This window comes from Cicer arietinum, chromosome 6, assembly GCF_000331145.2.
Source record: "Cicer arietinum cultivar CDC Frontier isolate Library 1 chromosome 6, Cicar.CDCFrontier_v2.0, whole genome shotgun sequence".
Classification (NCBI taxonomy): Eukaryota; Viridiplantae; Streptophyta; class Magnoliopsida; order Fabales; family Fabaceae; genus Cicer; species Cicer arietinum.
In genome coordinates, this window is record NC_021165.2 from 65,784,386 (window position 1) to 65,807,778 (window position 23,393).

General features: G+C 29.5%; 3 protein-coding genes and 1 long non-coding RNA gene across 6 annotated transcripts in view; 1 reads left to right on the top strand and 3 right to left on the bottom strand.

Annotated features, from left to right (window-relative positions):
- LOC140920966 (uncharacterized) overlaps positions 1 to 658 on the bottom strand; it is a 5,797-nt gene extending 5,139 nt beyond the window's left edge. Inside the window, exons 1-2 of the long non-coding RNA XR_012163755.1 lie at positions 360 to 658; positions 121 to 192 (exon numbers count right to left, since the gene is read on the bottom strand). This is a non-coding gene — a long non-coding RNA (uncharacterized lncRNA). The remainder of the gene's footprint in view (positions 1 to 120; positions 193 to 359) is intronic.
- A 2,900-nt stretch (positions 659 to 3,558) lies between these two features.
- Positions 3,559 to 4,481, top strand: LOC101512333 (uncharacterized). Its single transcript, XM_004505932.4, has one exon. It carries the CDS (start codon positions 3,747 to 3,749, stop codon positions 4,221 to 4,223), a length of 477 nt encoding a protein of 158 aa, XP_004505989.1. The 5' UTR covers positions 3,559 to 3,746; the 3' UTR covers positions 4,224 to 4,481.
- Positions 4,482 to 8,090: 3,609 nt separating this feature from the next.
- On the bottom strand, positions 8,091 to 11,578 carry LOC101512010 (uncharacterized). Of its 2 annotated transcripts, none has more exons than XM_004505931.4 (5): positions 11,396 to 11,578; positions 10,641 to 10,878; positions 9,398 to 9,573; positions 8,940 to 9,231; positions 8,091 to 8,458 (listed from the first exon to the last, which is right to left on the bottom strand). In XM_004505931.4, the coding sequence occupies exons 1-5, from the start codon at positions 11,511 to 11,513 to the stop codon at positions 8,401 to 8,403; spliced, it is 882 nt and encodes a 293-aa protein (XP_004505988.1). In that variant the 5' UTR covers positions 11,514 to 11,578; the 3' UTR covers positions 8,091 to 8,400. The 2 variants fall into 2 exon arrangements, with proteins under 2 accessions (XP_004505988.1, XP_073225845.1); XM_073369744.1 differs by lacking the exon at positions 11,396 to 11,578 and adding an exon at positions 11,338 to 11,360.
- A 5,469-nt stretch (positions 11,579 to 17,047) lies between these two features.
- LOC101511463 (uncharacterized) lies at positions 17,048 to 21,524 on the bottom strand. 2 transcript variants are annotated; one of them, XM_004505930.4, is made up of 9 exons: positions 21,338 to 21,524; positions 21,147 to 21,237; positions 19,938 to 20,438; positions 19,650 to 19,812; positions 19,226 to 19,523; positions 18,778 to 18,850; positions 18,611 to 18,701; positions 17,989 to 18,068; positions 17,048 to 17,872 (listed from the first exon to the last, which is right to left on the bottom strand). In XM_004505930.4, exons 2-9 carry the CDS (start codon positions 21,231 to 21,233, stop codon positions 17,618 to 17,620), a joined length of 1,548 nt encoding a protein of 515 aa, XP_004505987.1. In that variant the 5' UTR covers positions 21,234 to 21,237; positions 21,338 to 21,524; the 3' UTR covers positions 17,048 to 17,617. The 2 variants fall into 2 exon arrangements, with proteins under 2 accessions (XP_004505987.1, XP_004505986.1); XM_004505929.4 differs by having other exon boundaries at positions 21,147 to 21,524.
- Between the last annotated feature and the right edge of the window lie 1,869 nt (positions 21,525 to 23,393).

A 23,393-nucleotide genomic window follows, 5' to 3' on the forward strand; every position in this document is an offset into this window, starting at 1 on the left:
GAGATAAAATTCAAAGGTTGTGTTTCCCAAATTTTTCAATAAATACTTTAATATAGAAAACAAGTAAAATAATAATAATAGCAGTATAAAAATATATGACGATGATCGTCGTCAACTCACTGTTATGGAGAATCGTCTAAGTTTGCTCTCCAACAACTCTCAGAGTAGCCGGCAAGGTCTCAGTTGACAAATCTGAGTATAAAAATATTTCCAAAACTTTAGAGAAATTTATTCTAAAGTTTAACTACCTCTAGAAAACTATCAGCATCATTTAAATATACTCTAAACACGAAATAAGATTTTTACTCAAAACTACATTTTTCTATGAATTCATACTAGGATTAGAGTTGTGCATTTACCTCAATGAGTCTCAATAAACCACTTTCAAGAGATGGGTACCCTTTTTCCTTCCTTAGAACACAAACCCTAACCCAAAAATCTCAACCAAAAGAATTTGTAGGAGTTTGAGAAATTAAGCTTGTGGGGATGTTAAACCTCCTTTAAGGATTGAGGGTTTGAGTAATAGAGTGAGAAGAAGGAGAAGGGAAGAAAAGAAGGAAGGAAAACAAAAAATGAAGGAGGGGGAGGGGTTGATGTCTGCCGAGAGGAAGAGAGAAAGAGGAATTGGGAAAAATGGGATGAGGTGGCAAGGGTTTTGTTTTATTTAATTATTATTAATATTAATATTATTATTATTATTATTATTATTATTATTATTATTATTATTATTATTATTATTATTATATATATATATATTTACGCAGGCGTAACAGATTTTGTCCCTCAAATGTAAGAGTTTTCACTTTGAATTGAGTTAACAATTGTATGTGTTCAATTTAGCATTACAATTCTTAGTTTTGTTCATTTGCTGCAAAACTCCAGCAATCTGTTTCTTCTAGTTCTATTTTCTTATTTGAAAGAAAGAGGTCATTAATTCTAATTCATCATCAAGATTCACTTCATAATTCATCGATTTATCAAATTAATCAAGGAAATTAAACAATAGTCACACATGTCAGCATCATAAGGCAACCATCCATAAGGATCTTAAGAAGATTCTAAAAACATTAGAAATTAAAATAACAATTAATATATCAAAATACCGACTAAACTCCATCACATACATTCATGTAGAAAATATGATTGAAAATGAGTCGAGTTGAATTTAACCTGATTTAATACAATAAGAATTAGTTCAACGTAAAAATTAGTTCGAGTTCAATTCAAATATTTTTTTTAATCAAACTCAATCCGATTTAAGTTCGTGAACAACTTGTTAACTTAAATCACATAATTCAAAAACAAATTAGATATTTGACATTTTAATATTATTCTTTAGATAAAATAATTGTTTAATTGAAAAATATTAATATAAATTACGTCTATAAAAAAGTTCTATTATACTTTACATAATTATTATTAGTTGTAAGTATTTTTCATTGAAATATTAGCAACACAAAATTGTATCATAAAAGTCTAACTATCACAACATATTTAACTAACAATTGAGATAAATAGAACTAGTGATAAATAATCAATGATAATATTAGCCGACAATACTAATACTAATCAATAAATCAATTATATACATACACACATAATTGAACAACTCATCAACTAAACAAGTCGAAATATATGTAGTTTAAGTTCAACTTATTTTGCCAATTTCAAATTATTTTTGACTACACGCTCAAACCAATTGATAAAAGATAAGTATGTCCTTTAAATTGGTGAAAGTTACGTTTAAAATCAGATGCAAACCAAATTTTTTGTGCTTAAATGCATCTCTTAAAAATATAGTTTTCTTAATTATATATTTATACAACAACGCTATAATTTATATTAGGCTAAATTACATTTGTGGTCCTTTAACTTAATCTCAGGTAACGTTTTAGTCCTTTATCTTTTTTTTTTTCCGATTTAGTCCTTTATTCCTAACAATATCAAATAAAGTATGAAAATATGAGTTTATTTGAAGATTTGCGTTACGAATTTGATGAAATTTGTATTATATTGAAGAATATAATTAATTTTATGAGTTTTGATTGAATTTTTTTTTTGAATTTTTGTATAAAAAAGGATAATATTGTTGAAATTTTAAAACATAAAATATCAAATTGTCACTTAAAATTAAAATAAAGGACCAAGTCGGGAAAAAAAAAAAGATAAAGGACTAAAACGTTACCTGAAATTAAATTAAAGGACCACAAATGTAATTTAGCCTTTATATTATGAATGCGACTTTTAGGAACATCCGAAACTATTCAAATGTCCTTTTTAACCTTTGTGTGTTAGCCTACTTTCTATTTGTTTAGTTGAGAAATGCAAAATACAACCTTTGTGTGTTAGCCTACTTTCTATTTGTTTAGTTGAGAAATGCAAAATACTTGAAATGATTTAATTTAGGCATGCTATTCCTGAATTTGGTGGAATACATGACACATTAGTCAATGAAGAAATTCGTTGAATGATTGAAACTGAAACGTTGCCACCTACTTCGTGAAATAATTTTGTTTCACGCTAATAAGTATTTCTTCTTATATTACTACATTAAATATTTTTACTTCTAGTTATAAAAAATTAATCCTATATGTAAAAGATGTACATTCAAATGAGTTAGAACAAATTTTTCCAAAATTACACTTAGCGATTAATCCCTAAATTTTAGGATATGGAAAAAAATAAATTTTAGGAAAACAATAATCCCTGATAAATTTGGAGTATAAAAATTATATAAATAATTAATAAACATAAAAGTGTAATATCTTTCTTACTGTATATTTTTTTGGACAATCTTTCTTACCGTGTTAAATATTGAGAGTAACATGTTTTTCTTTTAAAAGTGTAATATCTTTTTTCCTGTATTTTTTATTTTTATATTTGAGAGAGGAGAAAAAGTATGCATGTTTGCTTCTACAGAAATAAAAATAGATTTTGTAAAATTAATTTTTTTTAAATAAATAAAATATAAAAATAATTTATATTTAAATATAATTATATAAAAATAAACCGAATAATAAATTTTAATTATAAAAATTATATTAAAAAATTCAAAATCACATTAAAAGTTAATATAAATTATAAAGGTAAAATTAATTTTATTTGAAATCAAATTTACACTTATAAAATCAATCAACTCCAAACATAAAAATATCATTTAGAAACACGATAACTCATCAATTATCGATTCTAATGTAATTTTTATGGTAAAATCTAAAAACTATAATATGTAACTTTAATCTCACATGAATTTTCCACTATAAAATCACTAATTGCATTCCCAAACACAAGTTTGGTAATTAATTAGTGAGAGCTGTATCAAGCTGCAAAAGAACAAGTGCTTCCCATTTCCCATTTCCAATTTCCAATTTCCCATTTGACGTTCACTTCGTCACGAAACTTCCAACTTTTCCACTATACATTATCGTTACTTTTCCAAAAATCAATACGCTATCCACGTGTCTTACATCAGTGGCCCCTCATTAAGATTTCAATCCAATCATGACCCTCCATTCATCCGAGTATCGAGGTCTCCCCCTTTTAAAAACCCCACTATCATTGCTGTCTTACTATCGCCTCTTTTTCAGATCCATTTTATAGTTTTTTCCGTTCCGTTCAAACGGTTTGACGTAGACGCCGTTTTTATTCTTCTTCTCATCCATTCGTCACCGTCATTTCAATTCAATTCTAGATCCAAACTTCTTCGATTCAAATTCACGCTTTCTCACCTTCTTCATCTCAAATCAATGGCGAATCAAGCTGTTGCAAGATTCTCAATTCTTCTCCTCCTTTCTTTACTAGTCAACATCGCTTCATCCGCTGATTCGCCGGCTCCGACGCCGCATTCATCCGTTAAATCTCCTTCTTCTTCTCCTTCTCCTACTCCTGTTTCGAACTCTTCTCCGGCAAGTTCACCGCCATCTCCATCTCCGGCGACGCCTCCTCATCCTGATTCGCCACCAGCACCTTCACCTGAGAACTCACCTTCTCCTTCTCCGTCTCCAGATGAGGCGGCTGATACCGGAGTTAACCACACCGGCGTCGGCGATAGAGGCGAAAAATCAACAGAAGGAGGAATGAGTTCTGGCAAAAAGGCAGGGATAGCGGTTGGAGTAATCGCAGGAGTAAGCGTGGTTGCATTGGGAGCGATAGTGATGAAGAAGCGTCGAGAAAACATTCAGAGGTCTGAGTATGGATACGCAGCAAGAACAGAACTTCTCTAGAAACTTCGATGGCTTTATATGCTTTGATTTGCATTAGTTGAGTTTTTGCTACAGGTTATACTACAATTTAGTATTTAGCATTCATTCATCATACTATTTTGTCCCTTAATTTTATTATTATTTATTTTTCATAATCTCTGAACGATTGCGACAGGGTTTTTAAGATTTGAAACTGTTAAAGGTTGCAATTTTCTTTCCGAATTCTCAGTCAAACTAGACTGTGGAAATTTATTCATTCTAGTCTTGAAATTTTAACTACTCTAGGGTCTGGATTTATTTACGTCATAATGTATTTTAATTTCACCACTGTACATGCTTTAATAAATTCAGGACTCTATCCAATTATAGCCAAAACTATATAACTTTTTTTTCTCCTCCTTAGTCCTTGATGATATATGACAAAATGGATATTTGAGTTGGTGATACATCTTATTAAATTAAATATATCAAATTTTTATTTTAATATTTATTTAATAAAATGTATTTTACATTCCTTTGAGTTAAATGAAAATAATAAACTAATTTTTACACTAATAAATTTAATTTCAAATCAACAAAATAAAAATTCAAAATTCTCATAATTTTTTCAATAAAGTAACTTAGAATAAATTTTGATTGTAATAATCATGAGTACATGAGAGTGGAATAAATTTTAGAGTTGTTGAAATTAAACAGTAAAATTATTTTAATCTATATTATAAAATCACATCAATTTATTATATTATTTTTTGTATGATTGAAAATAAAATTTATAATATTAATTTAAAAATCTATAACTAAAAATAATTGAAATAAGATTATAATTAAAAATAATTCAACATTATAATTTTTATAAATATAAAAAACTAATACATAAAAAGTTAAATAATCAATTAAATAATTTATTTTTTATATTTTTTATATTTAATCTATTTATTTCATATAAAAAATTTATATTTACTAACTTACCCTTAATTAAATGGTAATTTTCTCCTTCTTGCACCATTAAGGAATTAATTTAAGGTTGTTTTTGAAGTAATAACATCAAATCAAATGTGGGTAGATTAATTAGCATTTGTATTTGAATTCAATAAATATAGACACTTTTCAATAGTAGTAGTTTTTTATTTATAGAAGAAGTAATAATTATTACCTAAAGATGCATGTAAATTTATCAAAATAAAATAAAATAGAGATATTTTATACTCACATCCTGTAAGACTTGGTATGAAATTATTATGCATGTTCACTTTGAGATTGCAATGTAAAGTTAACTGCAAAATATTAAATTTTTATTGAAATTTGGTGTAGAAACCGTTACATTGGTAAATAATATAATTATTATTATAAATTCGCATAATTGATATAGATTTAAATTCATAACATAATATAGAATTTAATAATATCGATATTTGTTAATTAAATTATAATTTAAAAACAAAAATTATAAATATTCACTTTCTATTGTGAATGTAATATTAAGTTATTTTATGTAAATATAAATAAAATAAATATAGTATATTATTAATTTTATTAACAATATTAATATAGATGGATGGTTTAGAAGAGTTGATCTGACAAAGAAATAAAGAAATGATGAATTCAATTTATCTCTCTAACAAAATAATAAATTTAACAACTAATTATTAATATTTATTATTTTAAAATAATAATTTTAATAATACTAGTTATTATTTACATTGACGGTTGTAAAAAATAATTATTTTATTAATGATGACTTGAGAGTGATATAATATTATTTAATTAGATGATACAATTAAAAAATAGTTAATTACATTCAAAATGATATTTATATTACCTAATAATAACAACTAAAGGGATAAACACCAAATAACAATCTTTTATATTACCTAATAATAAGCCCAAATAATATCTGTATACCCAAATAATATCTCATACTCCCAGTTTAGTTTCACATAATTATAAAATTAGGCCATATTAATTCCTCACTTCCTCGCTCAGTGACTATTTTGTGTATTTAAATTTTTGTCAACCTAATGTATTTTCAGTTAATACTTTTGACGCACTATTTGTAAAAACAATTATGCACTAAATTGAGTGCCACAATATTTTAGAGACTAAAATGATTCTTTATCATTAACATTTACTTTTTATAACATACATTACATGGTTTTTTTTAGAAACCGCAAAAATATTAATAACTCACTAGTTCAACACAAGATATATGTTAATTAAGCTAGCAAAGAAATATGTATAATCAGTTTGATACACAAGTGACAAAATGGACAAACCCTAAAACACCCATGGATTTCATATGAATATAGAAAAAAAACTCTATTGAAGTGAATTGTAGCAGTGGCACCTTGAGGTGAGTGAATATTTCAATAGATATTCTCTAATGGGAGGTTTATGAAACCCCAATTGTGATTTTTATTATTAATTGAGATCACAATGCAATTGCAATCTAATGCAATTGTGGATTTGTGTACTGTGGCCAATGTCACAACCGCAATTATTGCAGCTACATCGCGTGCGTGATGCGGTCTATAATTTAAATCCTTAAGAGATACATATTTCATTCTTATTTAAAATACTCTCACTCTCTCCAATTTTTACTAACTTGAAAGTCATAGTATTTACAATATACTTCGTTACAAATTGTACTACCGTACTCAGTCATCACTGATAAACTCTGGTCGTAAACAAAATTCCACTTTAAATCATAATTAAGTAATTTTGATTAATTTTTGACGCAATTAAGTAATTTTGATTATATTCACGTGAAAATATAATCTCCATGTGCAAAAATTTATTTTACAATGAGATCCAATATTAAGTCAAAATTTTGCCGCATTAAATTGTTGACTAAATTTAAATTTAATTCATTTTTTAGTTTGGTCTTTTAAAATGTTTTTCTCAAATTGCTCCTTTAAATCCCAAAATGTACACCATTGTCATTTTTTAAAATTCCTTTTAACTCTATTAACAAAAAACAGAATTGTTTCTCCACTACTCCAAGCATGTGGTGTTTCATCATCGTTTTGTTTCAAGTTGCTATAATTAACTCACTCTCAAGAACGTGATACAAGAAGTTCGGATACTATGAATGACTCCAGTAAAATTCAATTCTCAATACTAAAGAACTCAACAAATGAATAAGTTCAAGTGCATGTTGAGAGAAGATAAATTTGTTGAAATGTGAGTTGTTTTTGTCAAGATAATTGACCTAGTTATATAGTTGAAACATTTACAAAGTGATTTAATAGGATATTCTAAAACATTTTTCACTCACAAATAAATAAATAACAAACTAAAAAAACACCTATATTAATTTTCTGTAACAATACTCCCTTGAAGCACGTGAGAAAAGGATAAGAAGAAGAAATTGTCTAGAGGAGACAATAATAAACTCTCATACAAGAACTATGTCATGAACAACCACGAAAACATTGTCAAAGATAAAGCCATCAATTCAAAAGTGAGCTTGAGTTGTTGTTGTAGTTTCCTAGCCAACCTTTAACAAATAGTTGGTGAATCTATTAACTTTTCCCCAACCACATGAATGGCAACTAACATACTGGCCACCCATTTAAACATTAAATTCTTGGTTAGAACAAAGTTGAAGAAAGATCAATTGATCACAAGATTCAGAACCCTCAATTTCCAAAAGCTCATGAGCTCAAGTTCTCTACCAAATTAAAAATCAAATCCACTCTAAGCAATAGGATTGTGCAGAAAACTTTGCAGGTTTGATTTTGGATTTGAACATAGGTAGTGAAGACAAAATCTAAAGCTTCCTCATATGAAAATGTCTTCACTAACCACTTTTTGTAAGCTTTCGATATTAGATCAGAAACCAGAAACCCGAGAACAGCAATTACCTATATATGATGAGTGCAAGGAATATAGTTTCATAAACTGATATGACAAGCCACATAAATTAATTATCATATACATAGGTCTGGTTGGGTGGTTCACTTATTTTTCAGAAACCTACATAAATCCCTTACAGGTAGAAATAAAAAAGACATGCGATAATGGAGAAGAAATTTATCATGGCTCGATTTATAGTACATATGTTATACACAGTTAATGGAAATAAATTAGCTTGTAGATAGTTCCTCACAAGGTCATAAGCAAAAGAATTGGTTTTTGCATGTGAAACATTTTCGCCTAGAACGTGGAACTGCAGACGGATCACAACTAATTAAAGCAGTCACACTGTCTCGAAAAAAGAATACTTCTCCAAGATGGCAACTGTCTCTTCCCTTGCACTGCAAATAGCAGGTGAACAAGAACACTATCAAATATCAATGCATTTTTATGCAACATAAAATTCATATTTATATAATATCAAATGTGTAGTAATCCAAGAACTGGTTTCTCTCAAACAAGTAACCTCATTCTATAGATATTCTTCTATCATACGGCTCACAATGTGTAATTTTGACTTTTGAGCCACTTTTTTTATCACTTCAAAGGATTCAAACGGAAATTATAATAACTGTTTCATTATTTCATATGCATTTTGCACAGGCAAGGTCACCTTAGTGGGAGATGAATCTTGTATCATTCATTTTTAGATATCCATGGTAAAAATTGAAATATCAAAAGATAAAAATCCCACCACTTCCTTCCTATATAATAAAAGAAGATTATGTAACAGAAAGGTATTTTAGCATCTGCATGGCATAACAGTACAGTCTATGTTTTAATTTTAAATAATGCAATAAAAAGAAGTTTAGCCAAGCTTACCTTCCAGGTCTAAGTATCTTGTATTTGTGTGGTATAGTGAGATCCACAACTGTTGAACCCGCACGACCTGATGGAAGCAAACCACCATCATAAACAGAAGCACAGTGTTCCCATAGTTTATCGAAATCTTTGACACAAACACTACTTGGTTGTCCACTAAGGTTTGCGCTGGTAAGGGCCACAGCAGTTCTTGAACCACGGGCAATGTTCCGGATGAAATTGCAATCAGGCACTCTAACTCCTATACTATCAAATCCTGGGTTCAAACTTTGTTCAAGAGCACTAGACTCGCCTGTAATATCCAAGCACACAATCAGACATACAAAGGGAATGTAGATACAAGACTATCATTGCTTTAAACAAATTTTGTGAATTAATTGATTTAAATATATTGTCTAAGTACTATCATAAGTTTTATACTCCATTACATACAATAAATACAAATATGACATACAAACCTCGTTGTAGTACAACTGTAACAGGCCCTGGTAGTAGGTCATCAAGGAGACCACGAGGTAAATGATCAGTGACGGCAAAACGGTCTATATCTGCTACGTCACCAACACAAATAGCTAGCGGGCTTGTATGTTTACGGCCCTTAATATCGTAAATCCTGTTAACTGCTTCCAATGAGCTGCCAACATGCCCCAAAAGTAACAAACAATTACTAATCATTCAGACAGCGACTGAATAATAAGAATAATAGGTCTAAGTATATGATAGCGGTGCAGTGCAAATGAGATTTTGGACACTAGTTTTATAAACCAATTGGAGCCCATGTAATTCTCTGTGCAAGAAAAACTTGCAAATCACTTTTTGATAGTCTGCTCAAAAATAGTATATACATCGTAAACCTCCCTAAATGGTTTAGTCAACAATTGACTTCAGAATTTTAAAGCATTGAAAAATGTAGGTAACAAAATCATTTTAAAGCCTTCATTGACCTTTATATCCATATATCCCAATGGATATTACAAGCAAACTTCAAGTTTATGACTGTCTTGATGCCATACTGTCAAACTTTAACAATAACAACCACTTCCTGTCCATTGAGCAGAGTAGCTTAAAATGTGTACCGAAGTTTGGATTCACTCAACTCGCTCAAGGAAAATCATTTAGTTTATAGATATTCTTAACTACTTCATAAAATCACCTTCTTACAGCAAAAATATTCTCTTCGACCTCACCAATGCTGTTGGCAAGGGTTTATTAACAAAATCTGCAGATAGCTCAACCATTGATTTCCACAACTCTTTCTGCATGGTGCCATTGACCTTGTAAATTCTATGTTGAGAAGTCTATAGGTTTGGGTGTACCGTTGCTGCTACACGCTAATGCTTGTTGGTGTCCTATAGCAGTCTACTGTTCAACTATACCAGAAGTTAATGTAACTACGTAAAGCTTTTCTGCCGTATGTTGCACATTGCTACTGTTTTGTTTCGATTTTTAGTGATTATCAAATATTATTTTGGTATGTTATTCCCTCCTAGATTGTCATTTACTTAAGTACTTCAGTGCCTAATTCATTACACCAGATGGCTGGATACCCATTATCAGTGCATGGTAGGAAGTACGTCAAATGACCACTTAAACAAGTTTTTGAACACAAGAAACAGAAACTGTATTAAGCTATTCCTGAAAAATATAAGATACAAAGATATATGAAAAAACTAGATGCCAGAAACAAAAAATGAAGTATACCAAGCATCACAAGCAAATCCATATAGTGTATCAGTGGGAACAGCAATGACCTTCCCAGCTTTCAAAGCTTCAACTGCCTCTGCAGCATAAGCATCGGTTGCAGGATGAACAACCCCAATCTTGACTTCAAGACCCAACTCACATCTATCCATACTCCAAGCCATGTTTTTGGAGAAACCCCTTCTTCTAATCCCTTGACTCTGTTGCAAACGTCGACCAAGCGCCAACCTACACACCCCTGAAATAATAGTAACATTGGTTCAATCAATGCTATCGACAAAAACCCAACAATAACATTAACGGCAAGAGAATAGGAAACATGCATTGTCAATGTAAACCAGTTTTACACTAAAGTCTAATAAGAATGCACCATTTTGCGGATATTTCCAGATAGTGGTTACAAAGTAGACTCACGTGACAATAACACGAGTTTTCATTGGATGTCGATGTATAATTTACAAGGACAATACATCTCCATTATTACACACTAATGACAATTAACAAAGGCTCATCTCAAACTTCAACGTGTAGAACTAAATTTGGTATAAAATTGACCATCAAAAGTACAAATACCATATAAAGTAAACATTTTTATTGCTGAATGTCATCCAAGGAAGCATTTTTAAGCAAGAAACTAAAGTGGGCTTATGTAAAAAAAGGTTAAAGACAGCGAAATTTATTTAATTTATTGACCCACCAAATGTTTGATAAAATGTTCAAACCAAGACAAGATGAAGAAGAAAAGAGTGTGCTACCTCGAAAAGATAAATTTGGTAGAAGAGAAGTATTGAGAAGAAACCGTCCTTGTATGGATGATATGTTGAGCATATTCTCACAATCTGCGTTGACAAATACACTGCTCCATAAAAACATCTCTCTATTGGGCGGTTTAATTTTAATTTATGTTACAAAACATCCAACAGTAAAAAAAAATATTGCAATTAATTACATGCATGATTTTTGAAATAATTATAATTAAAGTTACAATTCACCGAGAATCATGATGTACATAGTTATGAAATAAATCTTTTAAATGAATTACGTGTAATTGTCAATAGTTGTGAAAAAAATATGGAAACATGTTTGGTATTCAAATCAAAATTAAATTGCAAATTCATAAAAAAAGAGAACGTTAAATTTTTTAGAAAATTCGAATTTCATTGGATATATTTTGAGAAATTTGTGCAATGTATATATTTTTTTAAACAAATTAATCAATATATTTTATTAATAAAATTTATATATTAAATGTTCTATTTTTTTCTTTAACTTCATGAGATATCTTCGATAGGGGAGGGAATATGTTAGACCAGACTTAAAAAAATCTGAGTCTCACTTACAATTTTTTTTTTTTTTGTATTTTTAAAAGTTTGGTCTTATCTGAAAGTCTATTTAAAATCTTAATCAAATTAATGATTTTTCTAACAAACTAGTTTAAAAAAAAATTAAAACAATCCTTTAAACCCTAAAAAAATATTTTTTAGTTTCAAAGAATGAATTTTTTTTCTTTCTGAAACAGACGTACCCATTATTACCTTTCAATCAAACTCGTACATATTCAATACTAATATAATTAATATTAGTATCAATTTTGAAACACTTCTAAAGGGATTTAATGTATTGTTTTTACTATTTTTTTTTATAAATTCACATATACTGTTTTGATTTAAAATTTATTTTTATTTATAAAACCTAAAATTAAAACAACTTCAACGGAATTTCTAAAAAAAAATTAAGATATTTTATAAAAGCTAACTTTATTAAAGGAATACAAAGATAAAAAAAAATAAAAAAATTTCGAACTAGTAAATATTGAAATCTTACGAAGTATAATAATTATATAATAATAGGAGAAGAAAAGAATCCAGAGGGTGTGGAAAGGCTACGAAATATATGGAACAACTTTTGAGTGATAGCCTACTTGATAGGATTTAAAATATGAAATAATATTATTAATAGATAATAATAATAATAAATAAAATTAATAAATAATAAAATACATATATGCCGGCCTAATAGACTCTTTTATGAGTTTGAGTTTGACCTATTTAAATAAATAGACTTTAAAAACTAAGTCTAGTCTTTTTATTAAACAGACCACGATAAAGTAAGTCAAACCATATGCCCCTGACAGACGACCTAGCCTATTCATATTCCTAATATCTGGTTTGCAACCACATGAAAGATGACTTTTTTTTTTGTAATAAGAAGTCGCATCCCTGACATCTATAACTTCCTAAGTCAGAAAAGTTAAAAAATAAAAAATAAAAAATAAAAAAAATTAAAGTTTATAAATAGTCACGTTCGAGGATGCGATATCTGGAGAGAAAAAATAATCTTTCAAATGGCCGTAGAGCGGGGATGTAACCTCTCAAAAAAAGTATGATATTTTAGATATATAAATTTCAATATAGAGTATATTGGTTAATTTTTTTTAGAAAAGAAGGGATACAAATGAAGAAAAAAACCTATATTTTAAATCTAATTGATCAATGTTATGTAGTAATATTAAATTTTAGTATATTTAATGATATATTATGCATAATCTACTTTTTTATTGTTATTATAATATTAGTATATTTTTTTTACTATTATAACTTAAATATTGAAAAATGATATAAATTAAACTAGTTGAAATTAGATTTAAGTTAAATTGTTTTTAAACATGTCATACAAATGAAAACGACAAACATCTATAGAAATAGGTATAGATAGGATTTGAAACATGTACGTGAAGTTGAAAGAACAACTCTGAATGAGATGGTTAGTTGGCAAACATAAATTAAGTTAAAGTGCAATGGTATTGGAGACGACGAAATATTTAGAAACAAAACCACATATGATTCTTCTAAAGAAAGTCCCAAAAATAACTGTGTTTCTAGGATAAAAATGTCCACAAATAAGATATTTTTAATGTGTTTATTTTTTGTATTTTCTCTATACTTTAGGAGGAGAAGGCGTAAGAGAAAATGTGTCTGAAAATCCTAATTTTAAATTTTATATAGATGATTCAGACAGTCTAGTAGCGGTTCTAAGTTGATATTTAAGATTAACTTAAATTTTTTTCACTAAAATTAACGGGAATGTCGAAAGTGACTAACAAAATCATATTTAAAGGAGCAAACTAGAACAAAAGTTAATTAACGAATCAAAACGAAATTTAAAACAAAAAAAGATAACGGATCAAAAAATTAATTTAACCTTGGTGTTAAGTTGTTTCTCTAGTGTGCATGCCACAGTTGCCTACCTACTAGAACTCAACTAGAGACGATCTCCCTTTGTGGCAAACTTTACTCATTTGTCCTAATAGTAAAAAATGTTGGATGTTGATCAGCACATGACCACTAGAGACGATCGGAGTCTTGGAGGGGTACTTGCAAGCACTCTGATGCTCAAGTCAGTATGAGTTGGAAGGAGCAAGAGGTAATGAATGAATGTGTACCTATTTTTTGGGTGCACGACTCTATTTATAGGGATTCCCCATGAGTTGGTGACGTGATGACAATTATTCTAGTGCGAAGAATTCGACGCGAAATGCAGGTAAACGTTTGATGGACGATAAATGGTTCTGACGAATAAGGCGCAAATTATATGCCTCGGATGAATTTGGAGGTTTCTGATCGCCTTGAGTTTGACCTTTGTTGGATTGGGCAAAGGCCTAATAACTACTGCGAATTGGGCCTAAATCCTATCCAAAAGAGATTCAATCCCACTTGTGATAGATTATTAGTCCCAAATAATTGGAGCTGATGTTTTTTTCTCGAGGTATGATTTTCTATTCTTTTGGTCTTGGATACTCATATGACGTATGAGGAATGAGAAGCTTTGGGACGATGTCATTATTACCACAACACTAGTTATCATTAGTTATCATAACATCTAGGTCACGTCTTTCTTATTGGTAATAGGTAAGGGTAGATTTTATCCCCTTATGTGTGAGTTTTAGTTACTTATCTCGTTCTTCTTGAATGTCGTTTCCTATTGGAAGCTAAAATTGTTATAGTAACTTTATTATTGCTAGGATTGACTGTTTTTCTCATCACCTCCTAACTACTAAAGGAGAACTTTGGATATCTTGAAGGCCTTTCAATGAGTGGTGGATGCAATATATTCTAATGTTATTCTTGAATTGTGACTCAAAGTGTTTAAGTTTCAAAATCAATGTTTTAGTTTTTTAGATGATATTGGTGATTGTCTCTATATTATTTCCTTTTCCTCAACTTTATTGTAAGTTGTGTTAGGCATCAATCGAATAGTGTATCTCTTATCCTTGCAAAGGAAGCACCATCTATAGTATGTCCCCTTTTATTTTGTTATGTTACATTTCGTATTTAACCATTGATTTTGAAATGATCAATGGTGATTGTCTCCATATTTTTTCTTATTTTTAAACTATAGTTTCAGATGTGTTAAGCGTCAATTGAATAGTATAGTTTCTATCCTTGCAAAGGAAGCAATGTCCATAGTTTTGAATAGTATAACTTATATCCTTGCAAAGGAAGCAATGCCCATAGTTTGTTTTAGTTTATTTTATCATGTTACACTTCTTATGAAATAGAAGTTTTTTATTACAGCTCAATCAAATTAAAAATGATGAATATAATTATAATGTCAAATAGATCAATGGTTTACATTTTTTTTCTTCTTATTTTTATGAAGAAAAAAAAATAAAAGAATAAATATTTGTATTCGCAATCTCATACCTCAATTTTGGGAACTTTCAAACAATTCAAACTAAAAGAAAGCCGCGATTTTTTAAAAATGTGATGAATTTATTTTGTAAAAAAAGATGTTAAAGTGCAAGCTTATCATTTTATTAACTTGTTCATAGTTTTTTAAATACTATTTCTTTAACGATAATAACTTTGATATCATTGTTTGTAAGTCTTCTTCATTCTCACAAGAGCAAACCATCTTATCTAAGAATCCTTTCTCCATATATTTTTGCTTGCACCTTTATCTTTATTCCACTTAGTTTCTCCTCATCTGTTACAATAGATCCAATGAAGTATGTTGAAGAACTTGACTTTGTTATGGCATATCACAATCACTATCTATAAGAATATTATCCACACTCACGATAGATTAGTTTAAAACACCTCTACTAGAAGCACCGTTTGAGTTTATGATAGAGTTCCTGTTGAAAATGATGATGATAATAATGAGAGTTATTGGTGTGAATTGAAAAAAATAAGAAAGTTTGAATGATACACACTAGGAGTGTTCAACAATTGAGATAAGGCGAAGGTATGACAATTGGTGTATGTCCCAATTTTATGAAGGGGCGAAGATGCATGCAAATAGACCACGATTTTTGGAAGCTAAATATTTTTGGTATTGTCTTAGATTCCATGTGTATGAAGGAAAAATATTATACCTCTTAATATATATGACATTCATAAGTCAATTGAGCGCAATTTAACTATGATGATCTACAAGATTACTCAAAATGACATGAATGTAGGAATATATACTTGAGCTGACAATGAGTCTTTTATTTTATTTTTCTTAAATCTTTAGTAAAGGAAATATAGTTGCTCACGTCATAGCAAGTGCGAAGAGTTAACCTTTGTACGCAATTGCGAACAGTTAACCTTTGTACTCATTGTTGGACTACTAATATATGAAATAACTCTTCTACTATTAGAAAACTTTTTAATTTTTTATTTAAACTCATATAACTTTATCAAATCATTCTTACAACTGAAACAGATGTCTTCAAGAGAAATTATAACATGATTACAGTTAACCATGAACCAATACTTAAAAAAATATTTAAAACTTTAACGATTATATATGTCGTCTTTTAAAAGTACACGTTAATAGTAATCTTCATTAACAAATGTCTTCAACAGAAATTATAACTTTGATTACAGTTCATCGTGAACCAATATTCGAAAAAATATTTAAAACTTTAATAATTATATATGTCGTCTATTAGAAGTAGATGTTAATAGTAATCTTCATTTCCATGAACGAGATAATATTTTAAATTATAAAAATAAAGAGAATTATGAACTAAAAATAATGAGATAATATCTTAAATATTAGTATATAATAGTCTACCATAGTACATAACTCATTTGTCTTCAAATATAAAACTCTATTTTCTTAAAGCAAATCTTTTGAAGAAACATGAGATTTTGGTTTTCATTCATTTGTATAAAATCAAAAAGATGAAACCAAGTTGCCATCATGGAGCGCGGACAAGAATATTTTATATTCTTTCCATGATAAAGGAAAAAGTATAAGAGATAAAGTTTACAACAATTCAAAGTCAGCATGAATAGAATAAAACAATCTTCTTTATCTTGGTGGTAGAATATGCTGAACACTACATGTCAACATAAATTAGGCAATAATCATGTCAGCATATATATATCGATAACCAGTATTGTATCCATGTGTATTAGACAACAAACTTACCTTTAATATAAACTTTAATCGAAAGTATTAGTTGTCGAATACAAGGAAATACATCTTCATGTAAGTAACTACATCATTGCATTTGACAATGCTCATCAATGATCAAACTCATTAAACAAAATAACAAACACATTTCCTCAATCCTTGACTTTCACTTTGACCCGAAACAAAATCACTGTGCCTCAAAGGAGACTACAAAAAAGAAAGCAAAAATCCTTCCAATTTTGATGTGCTGAAATAATCACTAGTTCAAATAAACAAACAGAAACTCCATACCAAGAGAAAGCTATAACCATAACCTATACAATGAAGTCTCTTGTAGATGTGTGGTAATAAAGGTTAAACTCCATACCCTATACACAATAAGTTCTTCCAGTTCCGGATGAAAAGCCACCAACTGCAGCCACTAGCTTTGAGGAGACTCTAAGGTATCTAACATGTGTTGTATGGATTTCATAGGAGTTCCAGAAACTGACGTGTGTCAGACTCGGGGACACACCTAATCCCAATAGTGTCTGTGCTTCATAGATGAGAAGCACAAAAATACCAAATTAGCTCTGATTTGAGTTTTGTAGATCTTGCACCACCGGATGACTGCGGTTGGATGTGTCCGAGCGTGGCGTGTTTACAGTTTGAGGTTGTTGTCCTGCTTGTGTCATCAGTTGAGGGCCATGTTGCTGCTCTTGAAGAGCCTGCGATCTTCTTCTCCATCTAAAGAACTCCACAAGGATAGAACTTCCGCTCATCACCACACCAAAACCAGCAAATGTTGCAAGAAGGACTGAAAGAACTGCTTGCACGTGAACCTGCAATTGACAGATATCATAAGTCAGAAATCAGAATGCTAATATAGCATTATCAATATTTTCCTCAAGTTAAAAGTACAGGTTATAAGAAAATAGTTCACACAGAAATCGGTTACCAAGGAGTAAAATATATGTGCGAATAGAACCACCATAGCAAACTGGAAAGATGCATAAATCCATATGAACCTGCTCTTCACTGGACACATATTTAAACAAAATAATGTCAGGTGTTGACATAAATAAGTGAAACCCAACCTAGCAGTAACATCATGAAAATATTAGAATTAGCAAAATTAAGTATGATTACAAATAAAAAACCTACAATGCTAACTGTTAAAAAAATATGAATCATTTCAGTATCCTAAATGTACCGGAAAATTGCTAGATCATTTTATACTATCCAACAAGCCTCAACATAATATTAACTAATGATATACACAACTGCAAGGGTGTGAATGTATTACACACATGGCCAATTGACTGTGACTGATCCACCATTATTTATTCAAAATGGATGATGAGTTATGAGAATAAGCGCTCATGAGGTGTCAGTTTAATGGTACAAGTTTGACTTTTGTAACCGCAAGGGACGTAGTTCAAATATCCTCGGAGACGGCTGTAAAATGACTATTAATGCCACTATAATTAATATTAATTTTCCCCTTTCCCAATGTTTTTTTATAAAAAAATCTGAGAAAAAGTATTTTGATAATATTTATCAATGTTTTACAAACCTACCCATGGTTGATGATGTCATGGAGGAGAGCAGACCAAGAACACAGGAAAATGGAAGAGATATGGCAATTGCACCAGTTCCCATTTTTGCAACCTGCAAAGAGGAGAATAACTAAGCCTATATAAAATTAAAACTTGGACAGTTCATAGATAGAGGATGTTATTCTTACCAACAGTTGCTCAAGAAAACAAAAGTAGGCCAACATGCTGACAATGACAAGCACTGGAACTTCCTGCCAAACCCTATAAAATTAACAGACAAATAACATGGTTCAAGATTCTTGAAGATTCTATGATATCCATAAGCTTCTAATTGAGGCACATATCCATAACTAGTTCATTAATTAGAAATCAGTAAAGATCTTAATTTTTTTGTCTAAATTTTCCAGTTCTTAGGAGAAAGGAACCATAGAAATCCAAAGTTCGGCCGGAAGGTAAGTAAAATCTAGTCAAGGCTTGTTCTAGCCAAAGTTTGAGTTCGAACTCGATAGTCCCAATCGATTTGACTTTCACTGAAGCTCATTAACTACTTGAGTCAAACACTTGGTTATTAGTAAAGATATTTGTCATACAAAAGTAGTACAAACTTTTTTGAAACACAATTAAACATGCTTGTACCCGTTTACATCTTCAAGTGGAGATCTACTTGCTCCACTAATCCGATTTCGAACACTTTGGATCCGTAATAGAGTGACAGGAAGGTTTTTCACATCCTCCTTGCAGACATCACAAGTCTTGTTACCCTTTATACTAAACCATTTAATAGCACATTCTTGGTGAGCCAAAGCAAGTTCACCTTTGCAACTACATTCCAACTTGAAGGTCTCACCTCCTTCACATAGTTCAACCAGACAGATTCTACACACAGCCTCTTCTTCAGCTATATCTTCACCACCGTCATCAGCATCTTCATTTTCTGAACAAAGAAAGCATTTGAAGCGAGTTACTGACCAGGAATAGTACAAGAAACACTATGCATTTTAAAAGTTAATATGCATTCATGCTTGGCACATAATAACAGTGTTAATAAAGAGATATATACCAGTATCCTTCGTTGGAGACGCACTCAACAATTCATTTATTTCCTTTACTCGAGGAGTAGAAGGAACGACACGAAAAAATGAATTCATCCTCCTTAGGCTTTTGTCCTTGTTGTTGGTAGGCACTGAGAGAGAGCGCGCTATCTTTCGCCGAGTCTCTTTTTTCTGCAAAAGAAACTAATAGATTAAAATGATGGTAACATTATTTTCATAATGTAAGGTTCAGCAACAATGACAGTTATAGCCAAAGCTAGAAAAAATGAAATTGAAAGCATTGCTTAAAATCTTACACTCAGAGGACCACCAACACTTCCATTTCCACCATGAGTGGATTCTGTGTTTGAAATTCCAATATGTTCTACTGGCAATGATGAAGTTCTTTTAATCCGAGGAGTAAATATCTTACTAAGGGACAATGATCTAGAGATTAAAGGCTTTTCTCGAGGGCCCAAAGACGAAACTTCTGGAGTTGGTGTATTAGCCTTTTCAATATCTGCTGGTGTCCTATACCTGAAGCTCAATTTTGGTAGGATGTTTCTTATCGATGATTTGCCTTTTGATGTTGCAGATCTAGGTGAATTATTTATCGGTGCGTCAACACTGTGAGAACTCACCAGAAAATTCACTCTTTTGGGAGTAGGAGTCGGACTTGGTGTCATTGGCATTTTGATTGAAACAAAATCTTGAGAACACTCTTCTGGTGTTCTTGAGGGTATTTCAAGGAGAAGATTTTGTTTCTTCCGAGGCGGAACATGCGCAGTTTCTTCAGTTATCCCCATTGGATCATCATCCTATAAATACAATATTGAATCAACACAATAAGTGGTGCAGACACTGAAATATAACAGAATAATAGTAATTAAAAATTGAACTAAAACACAATTGAACTTATTACAAATGTCCTAATGAATTTATCTGCCTTCTTAACAAGCAGATTCTACCATTCCTCTTCACCCGAAAGGTACTATAGTTTTTGACATAGTATTTATGTAATGAAGGAATAGAACAATGCAAAAATAAATTCTTATAGATTAAATATTTGCATGATGACATATTTAACAAATATAATAGAAATCAAATAATCAAATATACTGTCAGAAAACAAACTACTAATGTTTGGTTTTCTAGCTGATATCTTTTACCAAACATCAGTAGTGCAAACAAAGCTGAAAAGATTTTCAGCAACATAATTCAAAGTAGATGAAACAAGATAGATCAAGCTCAATTTTATTTTTTTTTTAAATTATAAAGAATATTAAAATTTTAAGACCAACAAAAGAAGACACCCCAAAAAGCTACAAACTCCACCACCATAAAAGTTGTTGAGTGTTAGTGGAACATGTCTACAATAGCAACATAAAAAATTAAAAATCTTAGTCCAACAAAACATCAACCTCAAAAGAACCAAAACAAAGAGAAGGTGAAAGTAAAGTTAAGGAAGAATTAAAAAAAAGTTGAATTCAAATAGAGACTAGTCTTGGAAACAAAAATACAAATACCTTGTGAGCAACAGGAAGAGAAACTGCTATTCTGCAAGAAACATCATCAGGTTCCTGAGTTACATGATTTTTTTCTTCAAAACTCATTTTGCTATTACAAATACAGAAAAAGAAAACCCAGAACTTAGAATTCAAAAAGAAAGCAAAATAAGTAGTTACATTAACAAATGAATTTCAAAAACCAATGATACCATAGCACTTAGTTATTGCTTAGTGGGTGGTAGTAATTGACAGAGATGAGTAATAATAATGAAAGAGACAAGGAGTGAGAAATTAATTCAAAGTGGACTGACTACACAGATAAGATGGAATGACTATGAATGAATTATGCACAAAAATCAAGCTTTTGAATTAATAACACCCTATAAACCAATTACTAAATATAGAAATACTTGTTTAGACACAGCCATAAATAAATATTATCACTCTTCTTAATTATAACTTATAACCACTATTTAAGAATGAAACTTGTCTTCAAACATAAGTATTTTTTCAATTTAGTAAATGCATTTATTATTATTTTCAAAATATATCCTTTAATATTATTACTTTTTTTTACAATATGAAACATTAAATTTAACACATGTAGATACAAGTTATTTTAAAAACATTAACACATTAAATTACACATTAATTATTATACCAATTTTTTTTAATAAAAGTCCAAAAACAATTAATATTTATCGTAAAAAACAAACTAGTAGTATATAGACACACTTGGAAAATTAACTATTTATTTATGCTTTGTTCAAACTCATATTTATTCTCAACTAACTCTACAAACACATTAATTAATAGTAGACAAGGAGAATAATTTTAAAAAATAAAAGTAGTTAAAAGTAAATATATTTATCAATGTTGTGCTGGAGTGAAACACATATACAATTATTATAGAATAAAATATAAGTAAAAAAATTATTTAAAAGTTGATGTATTTTGTCTTAATTTTTTATACTATTTTTTGTATATTTTATTTGAAAGGGAGTAAGTTTAGAGTTGTGCAAGAATATATGATTAATTAAACCGTATTGATAAATTGAATTGAATTGCATTGCACATAAAAATCAAACCAATTAAATGTTTCATGAATTGAACTACATAATTAAAATAATTTAGTTAACTAAATTTAATTCAAAAATCGGTTTAACAATTTTAAAACTTTTTTAACTTCAACTAAGATTTTTTTTTGGAAAAAACTATAGAAAATATCGAAACTTTTTCTTTTTGAACAAAATCAAAAAATATTTTAAATTATTTTCTTCTTAAAAAACTTTTGAGAAAAAATTCAAAAATATTTTTTTTGAAAAATAATTGAAACATTTTTTTGAAAATTTTTTTATCAACAAATTTTTTATATTTATTTTTCTCAAAAATATTTTTGCCAAAATTTTTATTCAAAAAAAAACAAAAGAAATTTTTTATGTCCTAAAATATTTTATATCTATTTTTTTTAAAAAAAAAAAACTAGTTCAAAATCTATTTTAACTATAAACTGATTTATATTTATAAATCAATTTTAAAACAGTTTAAAATTACACTGAACTTAATTCAAAAATAATATTTAAAAATAAGAAGCTAAGAAAAATATAATAAATAAATATTCGCATCAAATAAATAGTTAATGTTAAAATAATAACGTGCCAGTTTATAATTACTAATTTAGTGTATAAGAAATAAACCATGTAAAGTATATTTGATGGAGTAAAATATACTTCACCATACATACCTTCTTTTTTGTTGATAAAATCCTCCACACCACTTTTAGTATAAAGAAATAAGTCTTTATTACCAATAAATTGGTGATTAGCAGTCAAGTCACGCAACTTGTCCTATTTGTAACTAACTGTTTTTGAGTTTATTCATACTTCGTATTCACGCAATTATCATGCGACATATTATTCGGGTAAATGAGTTGAAAATGCTCGTGTCGACTTTTTGTGACGGCACATGAGAGCATATATTAGTATTACTACTATTTACAAAAAATAATGTAGTAATTGGAGTAAATGTTGTGAGTTGAGGAAAAAGAAAAACTTGTATTTCGGACCCGCCTATTTGCTTTGATTGCTTTATCAAAAGAATTCAATAGTACCAACTGAAGGAACCAGAAAAAGAAAGAACAATGAATCAATTCGACATCTTTTAGGAAATTAAAGGGAAGACCAACCCCACTTATAAGTGGATGGATAATGTTATACAAGAACATCTCAGCAGCAAAATTGTTTACTTGGAACCTTGCGATTGAAC